Below are 20,975 nucleotides of genomic sequence, written 5' to 3' on the forward strand. Positions count from 1 at the left end.
GAATATTGAATCAAGTCTCACAAACCCCGAACAGACCATCAAACACATTATAGGATCACGGCTTTAAAACTTGGATACCTGAGCGAGTTTGCACTGACAGGATATCCCGGGGAGGGGGGGAATCGTAGAAACGTCAGAGGAAGGGGGACGTGACGGTTCGGACAGCAGTCTGTAAGATCCCCCCTGGTGAAGGCGCACGAGACTCGTTTTGCTTCCACAAGGACCAATAGCAAAGTCGAGTGATGTAAGCAAGTGCACAGTTGCCCAAGTCCTGAAAGACTTTGAACAGAGCACACCAGTCTGAGAACAAATAAATAGACAGGTGCAAGGTCCACCTTTTGGCAAAACCATGCACAAGAACACACAGGAACAACGCTTGCTCCTTCGAAGTATTTAATAAACAATTCCTTCCACATTGTGCGATTTCCTACCATGGCGGCAACGTCGCAACACAATAAAATACCTGGGAGGCAAACAACAGCAGCTGTGAGCAGAGAAAAGGGAACAGTCATGATGGAGTGCCTGTTCATTCATGGTTTTGGCTTATCGTGTGCTTTGTGGGTCAGCATGCAGCTGGTATCTTTCGGCCATGCAATAACCAAATATTCACGGACAAAAATAAAAGGACATATAATAAATTGATCAAGCCAATAGCGAGCTTCCAATTAAAAGGTGTACATGAAGGGTCCTCCACCTTTCCTTATAATACATTGAATCAAAGCATAATCGCCCACATTTCCTTCTGGCTTCATTAATCCACTTACATCATGAAAGCGCTTCTCAGAAACTGCTATTTATTATGTTGCACCAAAAGGTGATGGTGAAGGGGGGGGGAGGGATAGTGGGGGAAGGTGAATTTAGAAATGCAAGTTGGAAAAATAAAAAAGGGGGGGAGGATAGGAGAGTTTTGGGGAATGTAGAAATAAGGGAATGTAGGTTTCAGGGCATAAGGGTAAGGGGAGGGAAGAGGGTACCAGTAGATGTATGTGAAGTGAAGGGACGGGGAGGTGGGAGGGGCGATAAAAATACGCTATTATTGGTACATAATAAATATATGGTTGCTAATAGCATTAACGAGCTAAAATGTTTGCTTATTAGCTGCGGTTTGGTACAATTAGAGTTTTATGATAGGTGAAACTGGGTGAGCATGCTTTAAAAAAAAAAGAAAGCTAAGATGGCATATTTAAGATACATTATTATAAAATCCCTTGTTTTATGATCATTTGATAATTAAGCCTTCTAAAATGGACTATAAATCTCACAATGAGCAGTTCGAGAAGGACCACCATAAATGCACGGATAGCAAGTGGCCTTTAGTTAACAGAATAACGCACACAAAAGATTTCGGAAATCGTCTCTGATGCACATTAGAAATAGGGAGGAGAGTAAAGTTTCATCCATAAGGGAAAGTGCATGATGTGTATTAGGATTAGGCAAGTTCTGCACGGTCCAGAGCAAAATAACATAAACCTCTTTGGAGGAGTACGAACAAGCATGCTCACGGGGGACAACTCTTTCCAAAGGGAATTATTTTGATGTGGCGCCTCCACAGAGTGTTGAAGCAACAAGAGGGTGTGTGGGCCTGCTTTAATGGGCTTACACAGCACCAGTGTCATGCATGACCTTTGCCTGGCTAGTCGAGCGTGAAAGGCAACTGCCACTCACAATCGGAGGCTTTCACGGATTGGATCAATTGCCTTCTCCTCACCCAGCGCAAGAGTATGCATGCCTTCACAGCTCATCCTCATGAAGCAACTTTCTGATTCCAACGAACCTTATGGGATCAAGGTTCCAGAATGTAGAGTGCACTTTTTGTGGGAAGGTAATGGTTATGCACTTGCTTACGGTGTCTGATTATTGTGGGAAAGGTTCTCACGACCTGAAATGAGGGAAGGACGAGTGTAAAACAATATCTTTGTGCTTGTAATGCGCTTTCTACATAGTCATGCGCTTAGCAAATGCATCATGCAACAAGAGAACTGAATAACAATAAAATAATAAGCTTCGACATTCATCTCCATAAGGCCACCAAGCATCTCACAGCACAGTGAACTTGGAGAAGCAGGAACCATCACTGAGGAGGGAATCCCAGCAAGCTGCATGCATTCCCTCAAGGTGTGTGTCAAGCAACAACAAATAGTAAAATAGACTTCCCCACAGATGTCCTTAAAGTATAGCTGAGGGAAAACAGCGAACTTACAAGTCTGAAGAAACAAAGAGCAATTAGAGCATAAAAATAATTGGAAAGGGATTGCTGTAAGCAATGCGTTCGTTGCCATGCAAAATGCCGATGTGCAGGCTGGTTTGGCTTTTATATTTCCAATCTCAAATGCTTCATGGAAAAACGAAAACAAACTTGGGCTTGCACTCACAAATGCACAGGGATGTTACGGAACCCACACAATAAAATTCACTAACTGGTGTTATTTCCACATGCACACTGCCGCCAGCTCGAGTGATGGCAATCGCACCAAAATGCAGCCGCTCTACAATCCACTGAACCTCGAGATGGTAAATCACATTTTAGATCACAGGGAATATATGGGCAACTTAACATTCTTTAAAAACTTGGGATCACATGGTTCCTGTGTCGGAAGCACACATGCAAAGTAATGCCGCGGTCCAAACTCACTCCACACTGCACTGGCACAAATCCCATGGTCGATCACTGTCAAGGTTGGTGGGTGTAAAGGGGAGTTTCAGACAGGCAGAGAAAACAGGAACATGCGTTGCAGCTGTCGGCAAAAGGCCAGTCCAGGCTTAACGGTCTGGAAGTCCAGAATAAAAAGGCACGTGAGTCAAAGCACCCTGAGTCTAGGGCTGTTTAAGACGCTTGCGAGGGAACCCCAGTGGTGGGCTTTGTGCTGAGGCAAGAGCTCGAAAGGCATCGGCCACCAAGTGAGGGTGTGATTGAACCATGTCTATCCATCCAGCAGTCTCCATCACATCAGAGGCGTGGCTGTGGAAGAGATAAAAGAAACAAGTTTGGAAAGGAATAATTTGCTATGTTGTCTTCACTGAAAGCTTTGCAAGGAATGCACAATAACTTATGTTGCTAAAAGTGGAAACACACAATTGCCTATGTTAAATAATAATCTGGATCCATCCCAATGAATGCCACTGCAAGATGTCCTCAAGTCACCCAGCTGCTCATTGACAATGCCACTGGACCGACCGGCTGTGCTGACCATAGCCTGTGCTGACCGGCTGTGTCCGACAGCCCTTCCCCTCAGTTTGCCAGGCAATTTGCTCTGACAGCATTTCACAAGGGACTTGAGACAACAGCCATAAGCCTAAAAAGCCTCTCAAAATCTCCAGAAGCCAAGGAAGCACGAAGACACGGGAGTCTGCTTCTCTGTTACCTCCGTGTCTGTTACTCCCCGACTTATCTGGCAGTATGGTTTTGGTACTTTTGATAATCAAATCCAGACATGCCGATTGTCTTTTAAGTATTTGTGTGCAATGATTGTTTGTTTTTTGTGGTCTTTGTCCATAGAGGAGCTGAACCACAAAACATGAATCACTCACACTCACAACACTGTGACAACTTATAGGGGAGTGACATCACCGGATTTAACTTACTTGACCTTAGACAAACACAGTCATTCAGCTTCAGTGACGTAACTTCAAGGGGTACTGGCGACGTGATATTCAGGACGTCACTTTTCTCTCCACAATCAGCAGGGCAATTGAGGAATTATACCCGCCCCCTCCCCATGAGATGCCAACTTACAAGGTTTGTCCATGCTCTATTCTCTAAACGCTGATCAAGAAAGGAAGTACCACATACAATTTTTGAAGTATTTGGTACGACTCAGACAAATCAAATATTGAACTGCTGACCTCCCAGATTCAGAGCAGATGCTCTAACAATTGTGCCATCGAGTACAAGGTGGTTTCGGTGCCTTAGGACCTTCTGGAACCACATAAGGAGTCACAATCCTTTCACTTTGATGCCATATTAAAAAAGCAACTCCGACAGTTGAGCTAAACACATATGGTGATGATGCTACTGCGATATCTGTGTGGCTATCACACTCGCAGTATCAATTACTTATATGTGACATGTAGCCAATGTTAAGCAGTTTGCACAAGCATACAGCATGCGATGAATATGGCCATGCATGGGTTGTGAACTGTGCTGTAAGCACTGCCAATAAAAAGTCCACAGATCTCTTTTTGTTGTCTCTAAACACCACCACACAGGTGAGAACAAAACATCCAAAATAGAAGAGCACTCTGTGGAGCACGTACCTCCGTCACACAATGCCTGATCCAGAAGAATATATAGGGTCCAATAAATCTTTGAGATATCGTGCTATATATTGTTTTTTATGCCTGGTGTTGGCTTAATGGTAAGGGTTGTGGGCCCGGAATCCTGGGGTCCTGAGTTCAAATTCCGCTCAGCTGTTGAATTAATACCAGGTGGGGTTAACTCGTCCTGTCATCCTTCCGAGGTCGGCAAAATGAGTGCCAGAATGCTGGTATAATGTGTCGGAGTGGCGATCCATCCAGGATTGTGCCCAGTAGCCAAGGAGACTGCGAAGGCAGCACCAATGCTCTGCACAGTGCTGGTCTGCACAGTTCAACCCCCTGGTCCCAATGGATGGATGGATGGGTGGATATTGTTTTTAGCTTCATCTCAATGGTGAAGAATCAATTTAAAAATTCTCGTATCCAGTTGCGGATTTGGATCTTCACCAAAATCAAATTTATTTGTCTTCATCACACACCCAACCTGTCCACCAGGTTTCGTCTAAATCTGTCCAAAACTTTTTGAAATGTCGTGCTATATATTGTTAATGGTCGGGGGTCGGCCGCCAACCGACCACTCTGAACTAACCGTTGTTCGCCTCCCCAATTGTGCAAGTCGAGTCGGCCCGACCAATCGCCCGAACTATAGATCGCCGCCCGGATAACTCCGAGCGACGGGTCCTTGTACAAGAACCGAAATACGCCAATCGGCAGATCACGTGGGGTAGGGTCGATCGCCAATCTTCAATTTACCTAAATACCCATGTGATCAAACTACCGGCGTATTCTACCCTCGATGGAACTCGTACGGAACAAACCGCCGAGGCGAGCTTGTCCGTGCGCGATTCCGAGCGGCGTAATCACCGAGAACCGTCGGTCAGAATGTCCCCCTACTGCGGCAAACCAACGGCTTTCTAACTCCCAACACACGAACTGTTCAGTCAATGAGGGAATGGACGCAACGAGCAGGTTTACATTCACACAAGGCCATTTATTACAATGAAACACGAATGCAATTATACAAGCAACAAAAGCACAACAAACGAACTACAACCGTCTACTTATTATGTACAGTCATTTACACTTAACAGCAGTTCCTACTTATTAGACGGGCCCACGGACACACGTACGTGCGCACGCACGCACGCACGCACGCACGCACGCACACACACACACACACACACACACACACACACACACACACACACGAAACAGTGGCTGAGGCCTTTAATCACGAGCTCCAGCTGAAACTGAAACTCAGAGCTTGACTCGAACCTTTCCACGTCGTGTGGTCTTCAACTTGTCCGGACCCGGGCTCCAGCGAGAGCGAGCTGGATCCAAATCGCCGTGAGCCGCGTTCCTTCCTGAGCTCCCGCGAATCCTCCCGCGCCGGTGAGATGAGGCGCCGATCCTCCCTGTCGATGCGTCGCTTCCCCGAAGAACCAACTCCAAGAAGAGGCCGACGCGTCGCACCAAGCCGGGAAACAAATGGAGAACAACAAGCTCCACGAACCAAGAAGAAGAGGAAGAAGCCTCCACTCGCAGCTCGAGCCGAACAACCGGCTCAAGTTCCTTCCACAACAAAGCAGCAGCCGAAGCTCACTGAGCCAGCCGAAGCAAAAAGCTTACTCCTCCCACGGGACTCAGCACACGAACTCTGCACACGGGACTCAGAACGGGACTCTTCACGAACTTTGCCACGGGACTCCCCCGAACTCTTTACACGGGACTTTCACGAACTCAGCCCACGAACTCAGCCCTACCATGGGACTCCCACACAAACTCTTTTTTAACAAAGAAAAGATTTCCTCTTTATCCTTTGCACCCCCTCCCCCACACCCGCTCATGCCCTCGTGATCCACCCCCCCCCTCAACCACGGGTGGGAGGGAGTTGTTGACGTCACCGCAGGGTTCTTCTTCCTCTTCGCAGAAGAGGGGGGAGGGACGTCTCCATTGTTTGCTCCCTAACTATTAAATCGATCCGCAGCGCATCTAATCGATTTCAAAACATTAAAACAATGAAAGGTGAGCTATCGAGGGAACATGCACTTATCAACATAGCTCACTAAGGGAACCTGTATGTTGTGTGAAATTGAATTCCAAATTCGTAACAATCATTTTTGGCCCAATCTCTCAATGGTGAAGAAACACTTGAAAAATTCAAGTATCCGGATCCAGATCTTCACCAAAATCTAATCAGTTCATCCTTGTCACACACGCAACCAGCCCACCACATTTCATCCGAATCCATCCACTTTTTGAGATATTCTGCACACAAACAGACAGATGGGTGAAAAGTTAACCTCCTTCCACCTTTGGTGGCAGCAGGAAGTAAGTTGCGGTCCATGCAAGATATTTATTTGGGTTTGAAAAAGGCAAAAAAAAAAACAGAAAAAAATTCATGCACCGACACACAATCGTACTTCAGCAAAGTTTTGGAAACAAAATAAGTATTTTGCATTGAGCTTGGCAGGTATACAAATCCAAGCTGTTAGCTTTTTTTTCAAAATATTTTCAAAATTTACGCTGTTCTTGGTTTGTATTCAAAGAGATTCAATTATTGGGCCTTTTAAATTTAAATTCAAAATTTATCCCACTTGGTGCTGGAGTCCAAAGGTGCAATGTAGACTGTTATTAATTGCTCTGATGATTACGATGATGATGATACAACTTTATGCAGCGATTTGCCAGCTTCTTGTACTACAATCACGTTGTGGTTTCACTGCAAAATAATTACCGAGATGCCTCAACTCAAATAAATTGTAGTTGGGGGAATCCATAATCACTGAAACCAGTGCAAGAATAGCAACATTAAGCGGAAAAATGCAACAGCACAACCAATTAAAAGTTTTCTTTGCTTTAAGAATGGGCAAAGGCTCAGAAAGTTTATGCATTTCAAACACATAGTGGCCTTAATCAGGGACTAACACACACACCATGTGCACTCAATGACTAAATGCCCTCATGAAGAAGTTGCATGATAGTCAAGCAAGTCGACCAGTACATCGAAGCAACCAATCTCCATGATCAATCTATTTTAGTTAGTGCTACATTTTGAGCACCATGGCATGAATGATGTTTAAGGTCATCACGTTTACGTTTCAAACATCATTGTGTGTGCCTTTCTGCTACGGTCCTGCAGAGGTTGCAGCCATGTAGGTCAGGCATCCTAAAAAAAATAAGCACATACATAACCATTACTCATGTCTGAAACATGTTAGAGAGTTCCCTGTTTTTCTTTGCTTGCACATAATACGAGTGTAACACAACTGAAATGAACGTTTAGACCTAAGTATCATCCTACAAGCATAATATTCACAAAATTATATAGCTCATGCCCTCTCTCTCATTCAAACGCTCTCTCTCATGCCCCAGCTCACTAGTTTTCACTTACGAAATCAAAAGATTTCATAAGTATATTGATGACTTCCGTTTCTGTTTGTTTGTTTGTTTGTAGGCACGATAACTCGAGAACGGAAGTAGCTACCAATGTCAAATTGCACCACGTGATTCAGGAGGGTGATGGCTAGTGCTGATTAGATTTTAGTCAAAATCGGTCAAAGGTCAAGGTCACAGTGAGGTCAAACATTCGATTTTTGATGGTTTGGTACAGAATCATCGTAGAAACTTCTGGTTTGCGTCGCTACCTTCTCCAGAGACAGCTTTTATTAGACAAGGTCAGAGGTCAAGTTGACGATTTCGTAAGTACCAGTCTATGACTGCTTGTTTTTTTGTTTGTTTGTTTTTTAAAACTTGCCTTGCATAGTGTTTGGTGACTACGGCTTTTTAAAAACTTCCAACAGCTGTGCCAAAAACACTTACTTCTGTAATCAGACATTATGGAGGTGCAATAATGGTGGTTTGTGCACAAGGTCAGAGTGATTATGCCTGGTTGTTGGCTTTATGGTTAGGGTGGTGGGCTCGGGATCTGAAGGTCCTGAGTTCAAATCCTGCTCAGCTGTTGAATTAATACCAGGTGGGGTTAACTCGGCCTGTCATCCTTCCGAGGTCAGCAAAATGAGTGCCAGCTTGCTGGTATCGTGTGTCGGGAGTGGCGACCCATCCAAGATGTGTCCAATAGCCAAGGAGACTGCTTTGGCAGCACCAATGCTCTGCACCGAGTATGGTCCCAATGGATAGATGGATGGATGTCAGAGTGATTATGAAAATACAGTATAAGCATTGCCTATGGACGGTTGCCACCTGAAAGGCCTTCTGCCATTCTAATGGTAACAATGAGCTTGGTTACATCTCAAACTGATCCTTGCATGGAAAAGTTTTGAACTTGCTCGTTGAGACGAAAGAATGTTACGAGAAAAAAAAAATTATACTCGTCATGATTATTTAAATCGGAATAAATGTCAACCACAGATGTAAATAATCCCTTACCTGTTGATGAAGTCAATGGCCTGGGCCTTGAGTTGGCTCGCACTGTGTAGATCTGCAAGGATGAGTGTGGTGGCCACATTCTCCACGCACAGTGCTGTACACAGTGCAGCCTCACACATGACCTTCAACCGCTCGAGAGCATACTGCAGGGCAGAAAAACATTGAAAAAGGGGTCAAAATACTTACAAGTGTAGCAAAAAATAATAATTCACAGGCCACTTTCTCCAATTGCTAACACCAACTTTGTGAGAATGACATAAATGATCAAGGTTTCTTTGTGCTTGCTGGTGGCCTGGTTCAACTCTCAAAAGTAAATTTGTAGAGAAGAAAATAAGATTATTTTCAGTGCAATGTGGGGGCATTTTATTCCCAAACACATCGGCAACAGCCATTTAGTCAGACAGGATGATGCAGAGGTAGTGCACCAACGTTGAGCAGTCTCATCTCGGTTAGAATGTCAGTTAAATTAGAAACTGTCAGATTGGCCTTTCGCAGGTAGGATGTTGCATCACAAAGTGTGCCATCCCTCGGATAAATGTTAAGCAGAGTGTCCAGTCCACTGGCATTAGCTGATGAATGTAAAATATCCCAGTGTCTTTTGTGAGGAGACAAGTTGTCACTGACACCCTTGGCAATATTCCAAATTCCTGTTACCATCTTGATTTTGAACAAAAAATTTGTTTTTGATATGCAAGAACACACCTAAATTACAAATAACAACTAGAGTGGCACTTGGTAAAGCACATACCTCCAACAGACTGAACAGTTTATGTTTTGTATCCCACTGAATCAGGATGCAGACATAATGGGCCATATCTTATCTGCATGTGGACTTGAACCAAAATCCAAACTGCTTGTTCTTGTCACCTACCCAACTCATCCACCAAGTTTTATCATAACCAGGTCATAACTTTTGAAATATCATGCTATATATCATTTTGGCCATTATCTCTCAATTTAAAAAAAAAATATATATATATATATATATATATATATATATATATATATATATATATATATATATATATATATCGTATCTGGGTCAGGATCGTCACCGAAATCTAATAAATTTGTCCGTATCACACATCCAACCTGTCCAAGTTTTGTCCGAATCTGTCCATAACTTTTTTGATATCGGGCTATATTGTTACAAATTTGGAAGCTTACTGCACACAATAGCAAGGTCCCAAAGATCAGTTATATCGGTAAGTATGTGTTTGTAGTCAGGGTCCCGTCCCTTTGTTTAAATGTTGATTAAATGTTCGTGCGCTGCGGAGTTATTTTGATAGTCAGGGTTTTCTTTTACATTTTGAACTACAACAACAACTTCGCCTCGCTCCATCCTGACGCTATAACACTCGCGGTAGGCGGACTTCAATGAAGGACTTGGCGTCTCTCTCGACCAATCAGAGAGATGCGAGCGAGTTTGCAATCGTTCGGCCAATGGGAGCCAACGCAGGACAATATTACTCATCTTCCTGTTTGAGGGTGGTCCGCCGTGACGCCCGCCACGCCCTCGCCCCCCCCCCCACGGTCCAATCAGTGGACTTGGTGCCCCTTTTGGCCAATCACAGGGGCAACGAGCGGATCGCACGCCAAAACCGTCCAGTAAGGGGGGGTCGGGTTATGAGAGGAAGTCCCCTCCCCCCTAGACGGGGAGTGAATAATTGATCAGCGCGATCCGACTGGGGGTAGTTGGGGTTTGCCTGCCGGATCGTCTCTGATCACCTCGCCTTGCCTGCTGGCGCTCGCTGCCTTGTCCGCCCTCGTGCTGGTTGGCATCCGTCCTTCACCCTCCGTCCCTGGTGCTTGGAGTGGCATCGTTGTTGCGGGTTCGAGTCCCGCCGAGCCAGAACGTCGAAGACCGCACGAGGCAGACAAGTCCAAGCGAGCTCTGGTCTCCAGCTCACCTTTCCTCGAGCTGGAAGCCTTCAATAAAGACCCGACGGGGTCCATTTCTTTGGGTGTGTGTCTGGTGTGGGCCCGTCTGATAAGTAGAAACTGTTAAGTGCCTGTGTTCCTTATACATAACATTTTCATATTCGGACAACTCTGCTCTGTGTGTTCGCCTCCCCAATTATTGTTGTAAATAAATCCCCCTTTTGTTGAATGTACCAGCTCGTCCTTGTCCTTTCTGCCATTGGTTCGCCACGGTGCGTATTGGGAATTAGGAAGGCCGTTGCCATAGTTGTACATTTGGACCGGCGCGGCTCTGGTGACTCGGATCTGACAGTCGGCCGAGGGTTCGGTTCCCCGGTAGTTAGACTGCGTGGGTATTTAGCTATATTGAAATTAAGCAATTAACCTTACCCCACGCCGTCAAAGTATTGGCGACCACGGTCCTTTAAGTGACCCGTCGGCTCCAGAGTTATCCGGGGTGACGACCTATAAATTCCGGGTGTTCGGTGGAGCCGACTCTACTGCTCCCTCTAGTGGTCCGTGCTCGCCACCGAGACCCGGCCCCACAACAATTGGTTGTCAGGAGTGGGGTGCGAACCCCTCCACCTCCATAAATTTGCAGGACACCAACCACAACAATTGGTGTTCAGGCACGGGGTTCGAACCCCTCCGCCTCCATAGAGAAATTCACGGGATTCGGATCAGGGGTGTAGGGAGCAAACCCCCCCCGTTCCCCCAAATTTTGAGCGAGTAAAATTTATTTCCCGGAACGCAACATGGCGAACCAAGATGAGCCGGGGCAGGTGGGTAGTGGTGGAGGTTTTGAGGAACCCATGGTCAAGGACACCCCCATGCAGGAACTTTCCCCACGATCGGACCCAGAGGTCGTAATGGGCGCGGTGGGGGCGGCGGCGCAAGAGCGCCCCCTCCATCAAATTCCCCCCCCTGCTCCCCAGCGAAACCGCGACCGACCGAGGCGAATCGGCTTCGTCAGGGTCATTTCACATGGGCCGGTTAGTGGAGATGCTAGGAAACATGATGGATACGAGGTTACAAAACATGGAAAAACGGATGGATGTCAAAATGGAGGCGAACATGCAGGCACTGAGGGGTGATATGCGAACGCAGTGAGGGGAAATGCAGGGCATGGGGTTAAGCCTGCAGGCGAGCTGGGACGAGATGAAGGGCATCATGGCAGCACCACGTGGCAGAGCGACCGAACTGACCAGAGGGAGTGCAAATTGTGTCCGGCCCGCGATTGAGACGGGTGAGGTTGGGACGACGAGTGACGCCACCACAATAATTGGGGAGACCGAAACGTGTAGGGTGAGACACGAGGGGATGAAGGAAGAGACAAAGGAGGTGACGGAGATGGAGAAATTAACAGAGACGAAGAGCCAGGAATTAATGGAAATAATAAACGAGATGACGGAGATAGAAGAAATAGAGGGGGACGAATTGAGTGAAACTAAAGACACAGCACACACACACATATATAGTTTATATGAGGAAACAATGAGGTTGAGCTGGAAGAATGTATCGGGACCCGGTGCGAGCATCAGGATAGCCTTCTTCAGGAACAGAGGGAGATTGTAGGCCCCCTCGAAGTGGACTGCGACAAGGTAGGTCCGGTCGGGCCAAACGAGGTTGAGCCGGTGAGTGATGCAAACGGGTCCATGCAGAGTTTGGGGGGAGTAGAGGCTTCAGGATCCCTTGTGCGGACTCCCACCCCGATGTGATTGTCCCCGATGTGATTGTCCCGCAGTGTGTGAGTGATGCGGGTGTGTCAAAAGGTGTGCAGAATGTGAGTGTCATCACTTGCGTGAGTGCATGCGAGGAATTGATACATGGACTGATCCAGACAGGAGACACGAGTCGCGAGCTAAATAGGCCGCACAGGGTTAATTTGGCAACCGCGCCGGGTTCGCGCGATGGCACGTACGAGGTCTATGGCGCGTTTCGCGCACAGCCCGCATGCGCGCGCCTTCACGATCCGGCCCGGAAACGTTCCACGTTGGATACGAGCCGGCCGCGTGGACGGCGAAAATGTACGTTAGTGTGGTATGAATTTGGAACGGACGGGTCCACATGCGAGCGCGTGTGCAAAGCTCCACGTGCTGAGCACCGTGTGTTCTGTTCGCAGAACGCGCGGAGCGGGTCCCCGGGATGATACGCTCGGGCTGGACTGCACGGGAAACCGCGCAGGTTCGGTGTGTGAGTGATGTCACCGGGGACCTCGCGGCGCAAGTTACGTGCGAGCAGCGCACGTCGGCTCGCATGGCGGATGCCCCGAAAGCGAGCGCTTGGTGAAATTGGCAGGGTGACGTCATGGCTGCACGTATCGCCCAATGGAAGGGACGAATGGACAAGCCATAGACCGCTGCCTTGGCGGTGCAAAAAAAGAAAAAGCCTCGCTCCAAGTACACGGCCCGGCAGGATGTGGTAAACATCCTGCTTGGGCATAGGAGCAATAGTTCGTGGGATGAGTTTAGCTTAGTTAGACCGGCCTCATGGAGGAATGAGCCGTCCTCCATGGGGCCTGTGGACTAGTTAGTTGGAATGTTAGGTTAGAATTAGAAATTTATTTTGGGAGACATGGACAGACATGGAATGTGTAGTGGGGACGTAGATTAGGTAAGTAGAGTTAAATGGAACGTGCATTTGTGTAAGGGACGACGAGGGAGCACGAGTTAGTTCGGGGAACATAGTGTAGATTAAAAAAAAAAAAATGACCCGGCCACACAACAATATATCGTTTATGGTCCGAACTCTCAATGCTGAAGAATCACTTCAAAAATTATAGTAACCAGATCTGGATCTTCACCGTAATTCAAGCAATTCATTCTTATTACACACCCAACCTGTCCACCAAATTTCATCGAAATCTGTCCATAACCTTTTGAGATATCCTGCTCACAGACAGAGGTAAATCGACAAACAGACAAGAAACAGCGGTGAAAACATAACCTCCATCCACTTTCGGCAGCGGAGGAAATAAGCTCATGACAATCATGAATTATGATGTTACAAGCCAGCAAGGGAAGCCAACAAAAAAGAAGAAGGAATAAAATAGGGGTGGAAATACTGAAAGGAGGGAAAAATAACAAGGAATTTGACCTAATGAGAGTTTGCTGAGACTTGGAGAATACAATCTCAAGTAAAAGTCAGGATGAGCACATCAGAGGAGAGACAGGTCATCAGCCAAAGCTGCCTGCAGAACAGGTGGTGGTGTTAACTCCAAGAGACTGGCAAAGAAGCCCTGAAGGCACCAACAGCATGCAATGTTATGCAACAGCATGCGCGCTTTCCCTGTACCATGCTTGTTGTACAGCGTTGCACTTTTTCCAACAGGTTGCAATCCCACTTCAGAAAGGCCATCCATAGTGATCGACAAAACTCCAGATGCGTTCCCACAAAGTTTTCAAGGGCCATCTGGAAAATTGCAGGGGTAATAGAAAAAAAAAAGGAGCGTCGAAAGCAATGCATCACAGAGCGTGCTCTGCTGCCACATTAGTCTGCATTGAGGCTGACAGTGTGCGCATTGTACGTATTCCAAGGTCGATGATACCATCAATCGTTACAAGGTCGACTCCACCCAAGCGGGATTGTACTGTGGAGGGGACCCGTCCGAGGCACATAACCCCACATTTGGTCGGGTTCACTTTCATTGGCCACAGCTGCGTCCACTGTTCAAGCTTGTGTAAGTCAGCCTGCAATGCCAGATTGGTGTTGTGTTCCGTTACGTTGCACCAAAGCTTGAGATCATCCGTGAGAAGCAGCAATTGACAGCTGAAACAATCAATTAAGACAACAATGTATATCAGAAACAACACTGCTCCGAGCACAGAGCCCTGAGGGACTCCACTGTGAACCTCGGCCCAAAGTGAGAGTGAACTATTTACCGACACTCGTTGACGGCATGCAATTCGAAAGTTAGGAAGCCAAGTCAAAAGTGGAGGCCGCAGGCCGCAGGCTTCGAGTTTCCCAGCAAGATGTCTGTGTGGGATGGTGTTGAAAGCCTTGCTGAAGTCAACATAAATGACATCAACAGACTTATGCTTGTCTACTACAATGGTGCAGCTATCATGTGCTGATAGCAGGTTGGTAAGGCATGAGTGATGTTGGCGGTAGCCATGTTGCTCGTGGGCAAGATGGTGCTGCCCTTCCAGGTGCACCATGAGTTCTTGCTTTAACAAGCGCTCAAAACCTTGCACACTATTGAGGTAAGGCTGACTGGTCGATAATTTGCCGGATCCTGTTTATCACCCTTTTTGAAGATTGGCGATATGAGTGCCTCCTTCCAATCCCTCGGGAGACTCCCAGTGGAAAGCGAGAAGTTGAATAGCCAACAGCGGTGGCGCCAACTCAGCTGCCAGTTCCTTTAGAACTTTTGGGTACAGACCGTCAGATCCAGGGGATTTGTTGCGATCAGGAGCATGCAATTGTTTTGCGACTCCACATTCCATCATGAGGCCCGTATGCAGTGTGAGATCAATGTTTGCCCTCCTCTGGCGGATAGAAAGACCTGGAATGGGACCTGGATGTTCCTGTGTAAACACTGAGGAATAATGATTCGCAAGGAATTGGGCTTTCTCAATGTCTGTCAGGAGTAAGGTTCTTCTGTCATTGAGTACCCTCTCGTGAGCTGTATTTTCCACGGAAGTAGGCATAGAGTTTATTTTGGACCTTTATAGCCTGCTCTCACGAGGTGGGTCTCATGCTGTTTCCATGTCTCTTGAAGGCTTACCTTAAAAGCCTTCAAGAGTTTCAATGAGTAAAAGTAAAGAGTAAAAAGAGTTTCAAGAGTAAAAGCCTTCAATGGTTTGTCATGGCATAATGGGGCATATGTTGCAATCAGGTGATGGATAAGCTCTTTTACCTTTGCCCACGACACCTCAATTGAGTCTCATTCGCTGATGTCCCATAAGCTCCCTGCTCCATCTTGGCGCATGGCATATTGGTGCATCCAGATGTTCCTGTGGCAACCGGATTGGGGTCTGGGAGCTGCACCATCCATGACAACAAAACATGGTCACTATTCCCCAATGATGGCAGACATGGGTACATATCGACATCACAGTCATCCTTGGTGAAAACCAAGTCCAGGAGAGATGGCATGTTCCCAGCAGCATATATAGTTGGCTCCCCAACATGCTGTAGCTCCTCAATTGCCAGATTTCATAATCGACTGGATTGAATAATTCTGGGAGGAGTCCGTCGTGAGCTGATCCCAACTGATGTGGGGGGGGGGGGTGGGCATTGAAGTCACCCATCAGCAGCAAATGATGGGCATTGGCAATGTGGCACAAAAGTTCCGGCACATGGTTGTAGCCCTGCTCAACCGTGCTGCCTGGTGGCCTGTACACAAGGCCAATCAGTAGTTTGGACGTGCCATGGACAATGAGGTTACACCAAAGGGTCTCAGTGTCCCCAATATGTGTGGGGAGCCTAACATGTTGTAGATGTGCATGCTGGGCTATATTGAGGATAACACTGGTCACCACCCCTAGCCCAAATTGTACGGTCCCTCCGAAGAATGTAGGAGCCAGGAATGGCTACCTCTACATTCTTAATGTCATCAATTAGTCATGTTTCCATATCACCAAACACATCTGGTGTACATTGAGCAACCAACATTCACAACTCATCCATTTTGTTAAACAGACTACGTGTGTTGGTACACATTATGGTGATCTTCTGGGGAACAATTGCCAACCAGATTGAGTCATCACCACTGCTCCCCTCCATGGCCTCAACTTATTGGTGATTATCTCTAGTCCACATGCCTGGTGTTGGCTTAATGGTTAGGGTAGCGGGCTTTGGATCCTAGGGTCCTGAGTTCAAATCCCGTTCAGCTGTTGAATTAATACTAGGTGGGGTTAACTCGGCCTGTCATCCTTCCGTGGTCGGCAAAATGAGTGCCAGCATGCTGGTATACTGTGTCGGAGTGGCGACCCGTCCAGGATTGTGCCCAATAGCCAAGGAGACTGCTTAAGCAGCACCAACGCTCTGCACAGAGTATGGTCCCAATCTCCTCTCTCCTCTATTCCACGGATGATAAGGCCTGCCTCGTTTTTTTTTTTTAATGTTCCTTAAGATGCCTGACGAGCTCCTTTTGCTTCAGTCACTCGTCAACCATCAGATCTGGTTGAAGACTGACAGGGATGACTCAAAGGTGACTGACCCAGCTGAGAAGTAGTTCATGCTCAGCATTTGTGTTGAGTACAACCTTAAAATGCCTCGGCCTGAGCCCCGGGATTATAGGGCACTTCCTCGGCCTGAAGACCCCCTTGAACTCTATTCTCTCATTTTCTGATATCATTGCCGTAAAGCATCTGGCGAGGAAATGGAGTTCATCTACACTACCTTTCGTCGACTCTGGCACACGAAAGAACATAACATTGGTGGAGCGCTGCTGTCTGTCCAGTTCTATAGGTGATAGTACCGATTTGGGGGTGGTGTTATGCCCACATTTATGCATTGCCTTAACCCAGACACCACCATCATTGAGAACCTTGTAATCAGTGTTTATATCATCACTGACACTGCATTTGCAATCGGTAAAGGAGGTGACAATTATACAGATTTTGTATAATTATGAGTTTCCGACACCTGCACAGCCTCTGTTGGAGTTGCTGTGCCCTCCGCTGCAATCTCCGTGCCCTTCAAGGCAGTCTCGGTGCCCTCCAAGGCAGTCTTTCTGCCCCCTACCACAGTTATTGTGCCTTCTGTTCCAGTCACCATGCTTTTCACTGGCCTCACACAACCAATCATATCAGCGTTTTCATCCCGATTTCAACCCGTTAATTAGCAAAGATTTTGATGCGGCCAATAATACACCTTCTTTGGGCATCAGATAAGAAGCTTGTGGCCAAGTTTCATCAAAATCGAGTGTTTGGTTCAGGCGATAATGACTGAAGTGTTTACACTCACTCACTGACTGACTAACTGACTGACTGATTAACTTACCTCAGACACTGCTCGATCGCATAAGCTTACTGGACTAAAGTCCAGGTGAGGTAAAAATGAAAGGTCACATGTAACTTCTTGTTTGGCTATCCATTTTCACACACTCCATTGCCAAAAAAAGGATATCAGAACAAATTAATAAATTGTGAGGGTGAAGTTTTGACACTGGTAGATAGAAGAGAGAGATTGAATAAAATGACCGTTTTTACAGCCATTTTTCCCTGCTGTGCAGGGGTTGGGCTTTTTCTTGAGGCAATGTTTTATGGCCGGATGCCCTTCCTGACGCCAACCCTGGTCGCCTCTTACGACACACAGGGATATGGTACACCTATTCTAACCGGGGTATACACCGGGACCAGTACACTGGTACTCATTTTGCCGACCTCGGAAGGATGACAGGCTGATTCAACCCCCTGGTGTTAATTCAGCAGCCAACAGGGCTTGAACTCAGGACCCTTGGATCCCAAGCCGCCACCCTAACCACTAAGCCAACACCAGGCTTAAGAGGGAGATTGAATGAATAACTTAAATATGATCTGGAGGGTCCAGTGTGGTTTCACCTTGTCCGCTGCTGCCAGCAGGTCATCAGCCATGCTCTCAAGGTTGGGAGCAGTTCCTGTGTAAATGAAGTGCATCATCTCTCGGAAAACATCCGCAGCCACGTCGCTGATCTCCACCCGATTCTGTAAACGAAGGTCAACAGGTAATAAAGTCAGTATGGGCCGTACACAGATAGCAAGTGCAGCTTAACAAAGCGGTGAGGGGCACATCAGTGTCGTGAGCAATCTTGCGCAATGAAGAACACTACAATGTTCCTTTGTCAAGAATGTGCCAGGGAATGGTCACTTCAAGCCATTTAACTGCTTTGGAATCTTGTGATACTACCTCTAAAAGCAGCTTTATAATAAAATTACAAAAAGCTGTAATTATATTTTAACAAACCTGTAATAAAAATTATATGGGGTATTTTGGGCTGACAGCACAGCTCAGAGCTTGCATACTCACCCATCGCTGCCTCAGCTGGGTTCACTTCTCAACCTGACTATAAACTAACGGTGCGTTGCAGGAAGGGTGTTGTATCAATGGTACACCCAGTCCTTTGGTGTGACATTGAGCTGTGTGATCAGTTTGTGAGTATTTGCTGGTGGACCCAAGAGATCTCACAGTGCCTTTTGAAATGCGACCTTTCCTAATTATTGTCCAAACGTACACCAAATGATTGTCTGATGGAGTAGCCACCTGTCCAGGGTTGTTTTTCAAGCCACAGGAACTTCAGCAAAACTTATGCTCTGGAAACAGTGTATGGTCACTGATGATCATTTGTCTTGTTGCACCAGATATGTTAAAATGCCTCTTGAATAACCCAGAGCATTTCCAGACTATTCACTCGTTGTGCTGTTTAAATTGGTACATCAGTGGGAACACTTCTATCCTTTCCTGTTGTCCATAAATCTCCAAAATTTGGAGACTATTTACATTATTTAGCAGTAAGTGTACTTCTTCATGAATTGGAAGGATAGCTCAGAGGTAGTACTCTCATCTTTGAGCTGTCTTGTCAAATACGATTTCCAACTCAACTACAAACTGACACACTGGTGATTTGCAGACAGGGTGTTGCATCAATTAGTGCGCTGATATTCAAATGTACTTTTATCTAGAGACCTGCTTGCTGGCAATGGTTGTTCGTTATTGAAGTTCATAAAGTGTACTTCAAAAAGAACAAGCAAGTTATCGCTCGTACCCTCGTCGAACATCAAGCCGAGCTGGCCAGCTCACGGAAGACTTGAGCTGACCATGGAGATTCAGTGAGCCGTTGAACCTAAACTAATGAGAGAAGGGATATGATGATGATAAAATAACTATTATATTTGGAATCTTGATATAATTTGAGTATTCTTTTAATTCGTCTGAGATCTCTACGACTACTACCACTACTATTACTTATTCTTCACCTTCATCTTCATTTTCAGTGCCGCCAAATAATCCCACCTTTCATTTTTTTTTGTCGGCCAAGGGGGGAAGTTTTGGAGTAGGTTATTTTTTTTTTTAATCTGACATTCAAACTGGAGCTGATTTGGACAGGCACTTCTAATTTGTTCAGAGTGCAAGTGATAATTCGTCAACTCTTGGCAAAAGACACCATTGGATCTGCAAAGTCAGCAATAAATGTTAGGCAGGACACTGGTCTTAACGAACAACCAAGGAACGGCACACTACATGAGGTGCCTGCGAAGCACCAATCCGACAGTTTATTTTCTGGCTGAGAATAAAACCTGGACGACAGCTCAACTATTGGTGTGCTACCTCTGCACCATCCTTTTGGATCCGACATCTTCCTGTATAAATTCAAACTCAGGATACAGATGTCAAAATTAATTATGGAATAAAAACGAGGTTAACATACACAAACTGAACCTGCACAGCAAACTGCAAGTAATGATGTAATGTACATCAAGACCATTCAAAATACACAAAATTCTATGCTGTTTTAGAGACCTTTCAAATAAACACATTTAACAACTCAAATTTAAGGCTGGATTCAAATGAATTATTCCAAGAGCAGATTAGCGCAATGAAACCCACCAGTTTGCTCTCTTCCATTTCGTGCTCGAACATGGCACTGAAGACAGGGGATCGGGCTGGAAGAGGCAGCAACAAAGTCAGTGATTTGGCAAAAAGCTGTAAAGTCTTCGGCAGGAAAACCCCGTGGGCACCAAAGTGTCTATCTTTCGGGAATGGTAGTTCGTGAGGCAATGGAATATTAACTCTGCCCCAAGGCTGCTCTCAAAAGCATGTCATTCTGCCAGACACAGGCGTAAAAATGCTAATGTCCCATTCGGAATAAAGGTCACCTACAGCATGTGACAACCTTAGATGATAGACTGACTGGTTGTGGCACTGTTGGACATTTGGCTCAAGTGGACCACATTTCTGAATGCAGCAGCAATGTTCCTTTGACATAAGGGCAACTAAACAAAGCATCATTAATCAGTGCTTCCTCATCTTCGAGGTAAATCAGCCAATAGTCACAGAGAAAGCCACATGTTCAAGGTGAGAGCCAATCGGACATATGTGATGTCAGCAAATTCAGTTCGTATCAATAAGCAAGCTCGGAGGTCGGTAGCAATCCTCCACCAAAGATATGCTGCCCCAGTGTCCCCGAGTTTAGAGAAAATAATAATTATTGCCAATGCAGGTACAGTATATTTCAGTGAAAAAAAACTTCCAAAAATTTAAAGCTCAAAGTAAAAAAATACATATATATATATATATATATATATATATATATATATATATATATATATATATATATATATATATATATATATATATATATATATGTGGAAGTTTTCAGTGGTAGCGAAGTTAAACATAAATTCAGCAATACTTACATTTTGCAACTTCACATGCACATTCATTTAGTTTAGTACAAAGTAGCATTTGATTAAAAATAAAAACACTTG

General features: G+C 45.9%; 1 protein-coding gene across 4 annotated transcripts in view; it reads right to left on the bottom strand.

The window, feature by feature from the left end:
* Nucleotides 1-376: 376 nt before the first annotated feature.
* The window catches only part of LOC147030400 (speckle-type POZ protein-like), a 126,266-nt gene continuing 105,667 nt past the window's right edge, over nt 377-20,975 (bottom strand). For 2 of the 4 annotated variants that reach the window (XM_085874417.1, XM_085874416.1), the window contains exons 8-11: nt 20,095-20,150; nt 18,072-18,194; nt 8,644-8,786; nt 377-2,959 (exon numbers count right to left, since the gene is read on the bottom strand). In XM_085874417.1, coding sequence (XP_085730543.1) covers nt 2,815-2,959; nt 8,644-8,786; nt 18,072-18,194; nt 20,095-20,150 — 467 coding nt within the window. In that variant the 3' untranslated portion in view covers nt 377-2,814. Of the gene's footprint in view, nt 2,960-8,643; nt 8,787-15,421; nt 15,547-18,071; nt 18,195-20,094; nt 20,151-20,975 lie in introns of those variants that run through there. The other 2 variants (XR_015056344.1, XM_085874418.1) reach the window with 2 other exon arrangements.

This window comes from Eptatretus burgeri, chromosome 3 (genome assembly GCF_056783735.1).
Source record: "Eptatretus burgeri isolate ZD-2024b chromosome 3, Ebu_testis_v1, whole genome shotgun sequence".
Taxonomy (NCBI): Eukaryota; Metazoa; Chordata; class Myxini; order Myxiniformes; family Myxinidae; genus Eptatretus; species Eptatretus burgeri.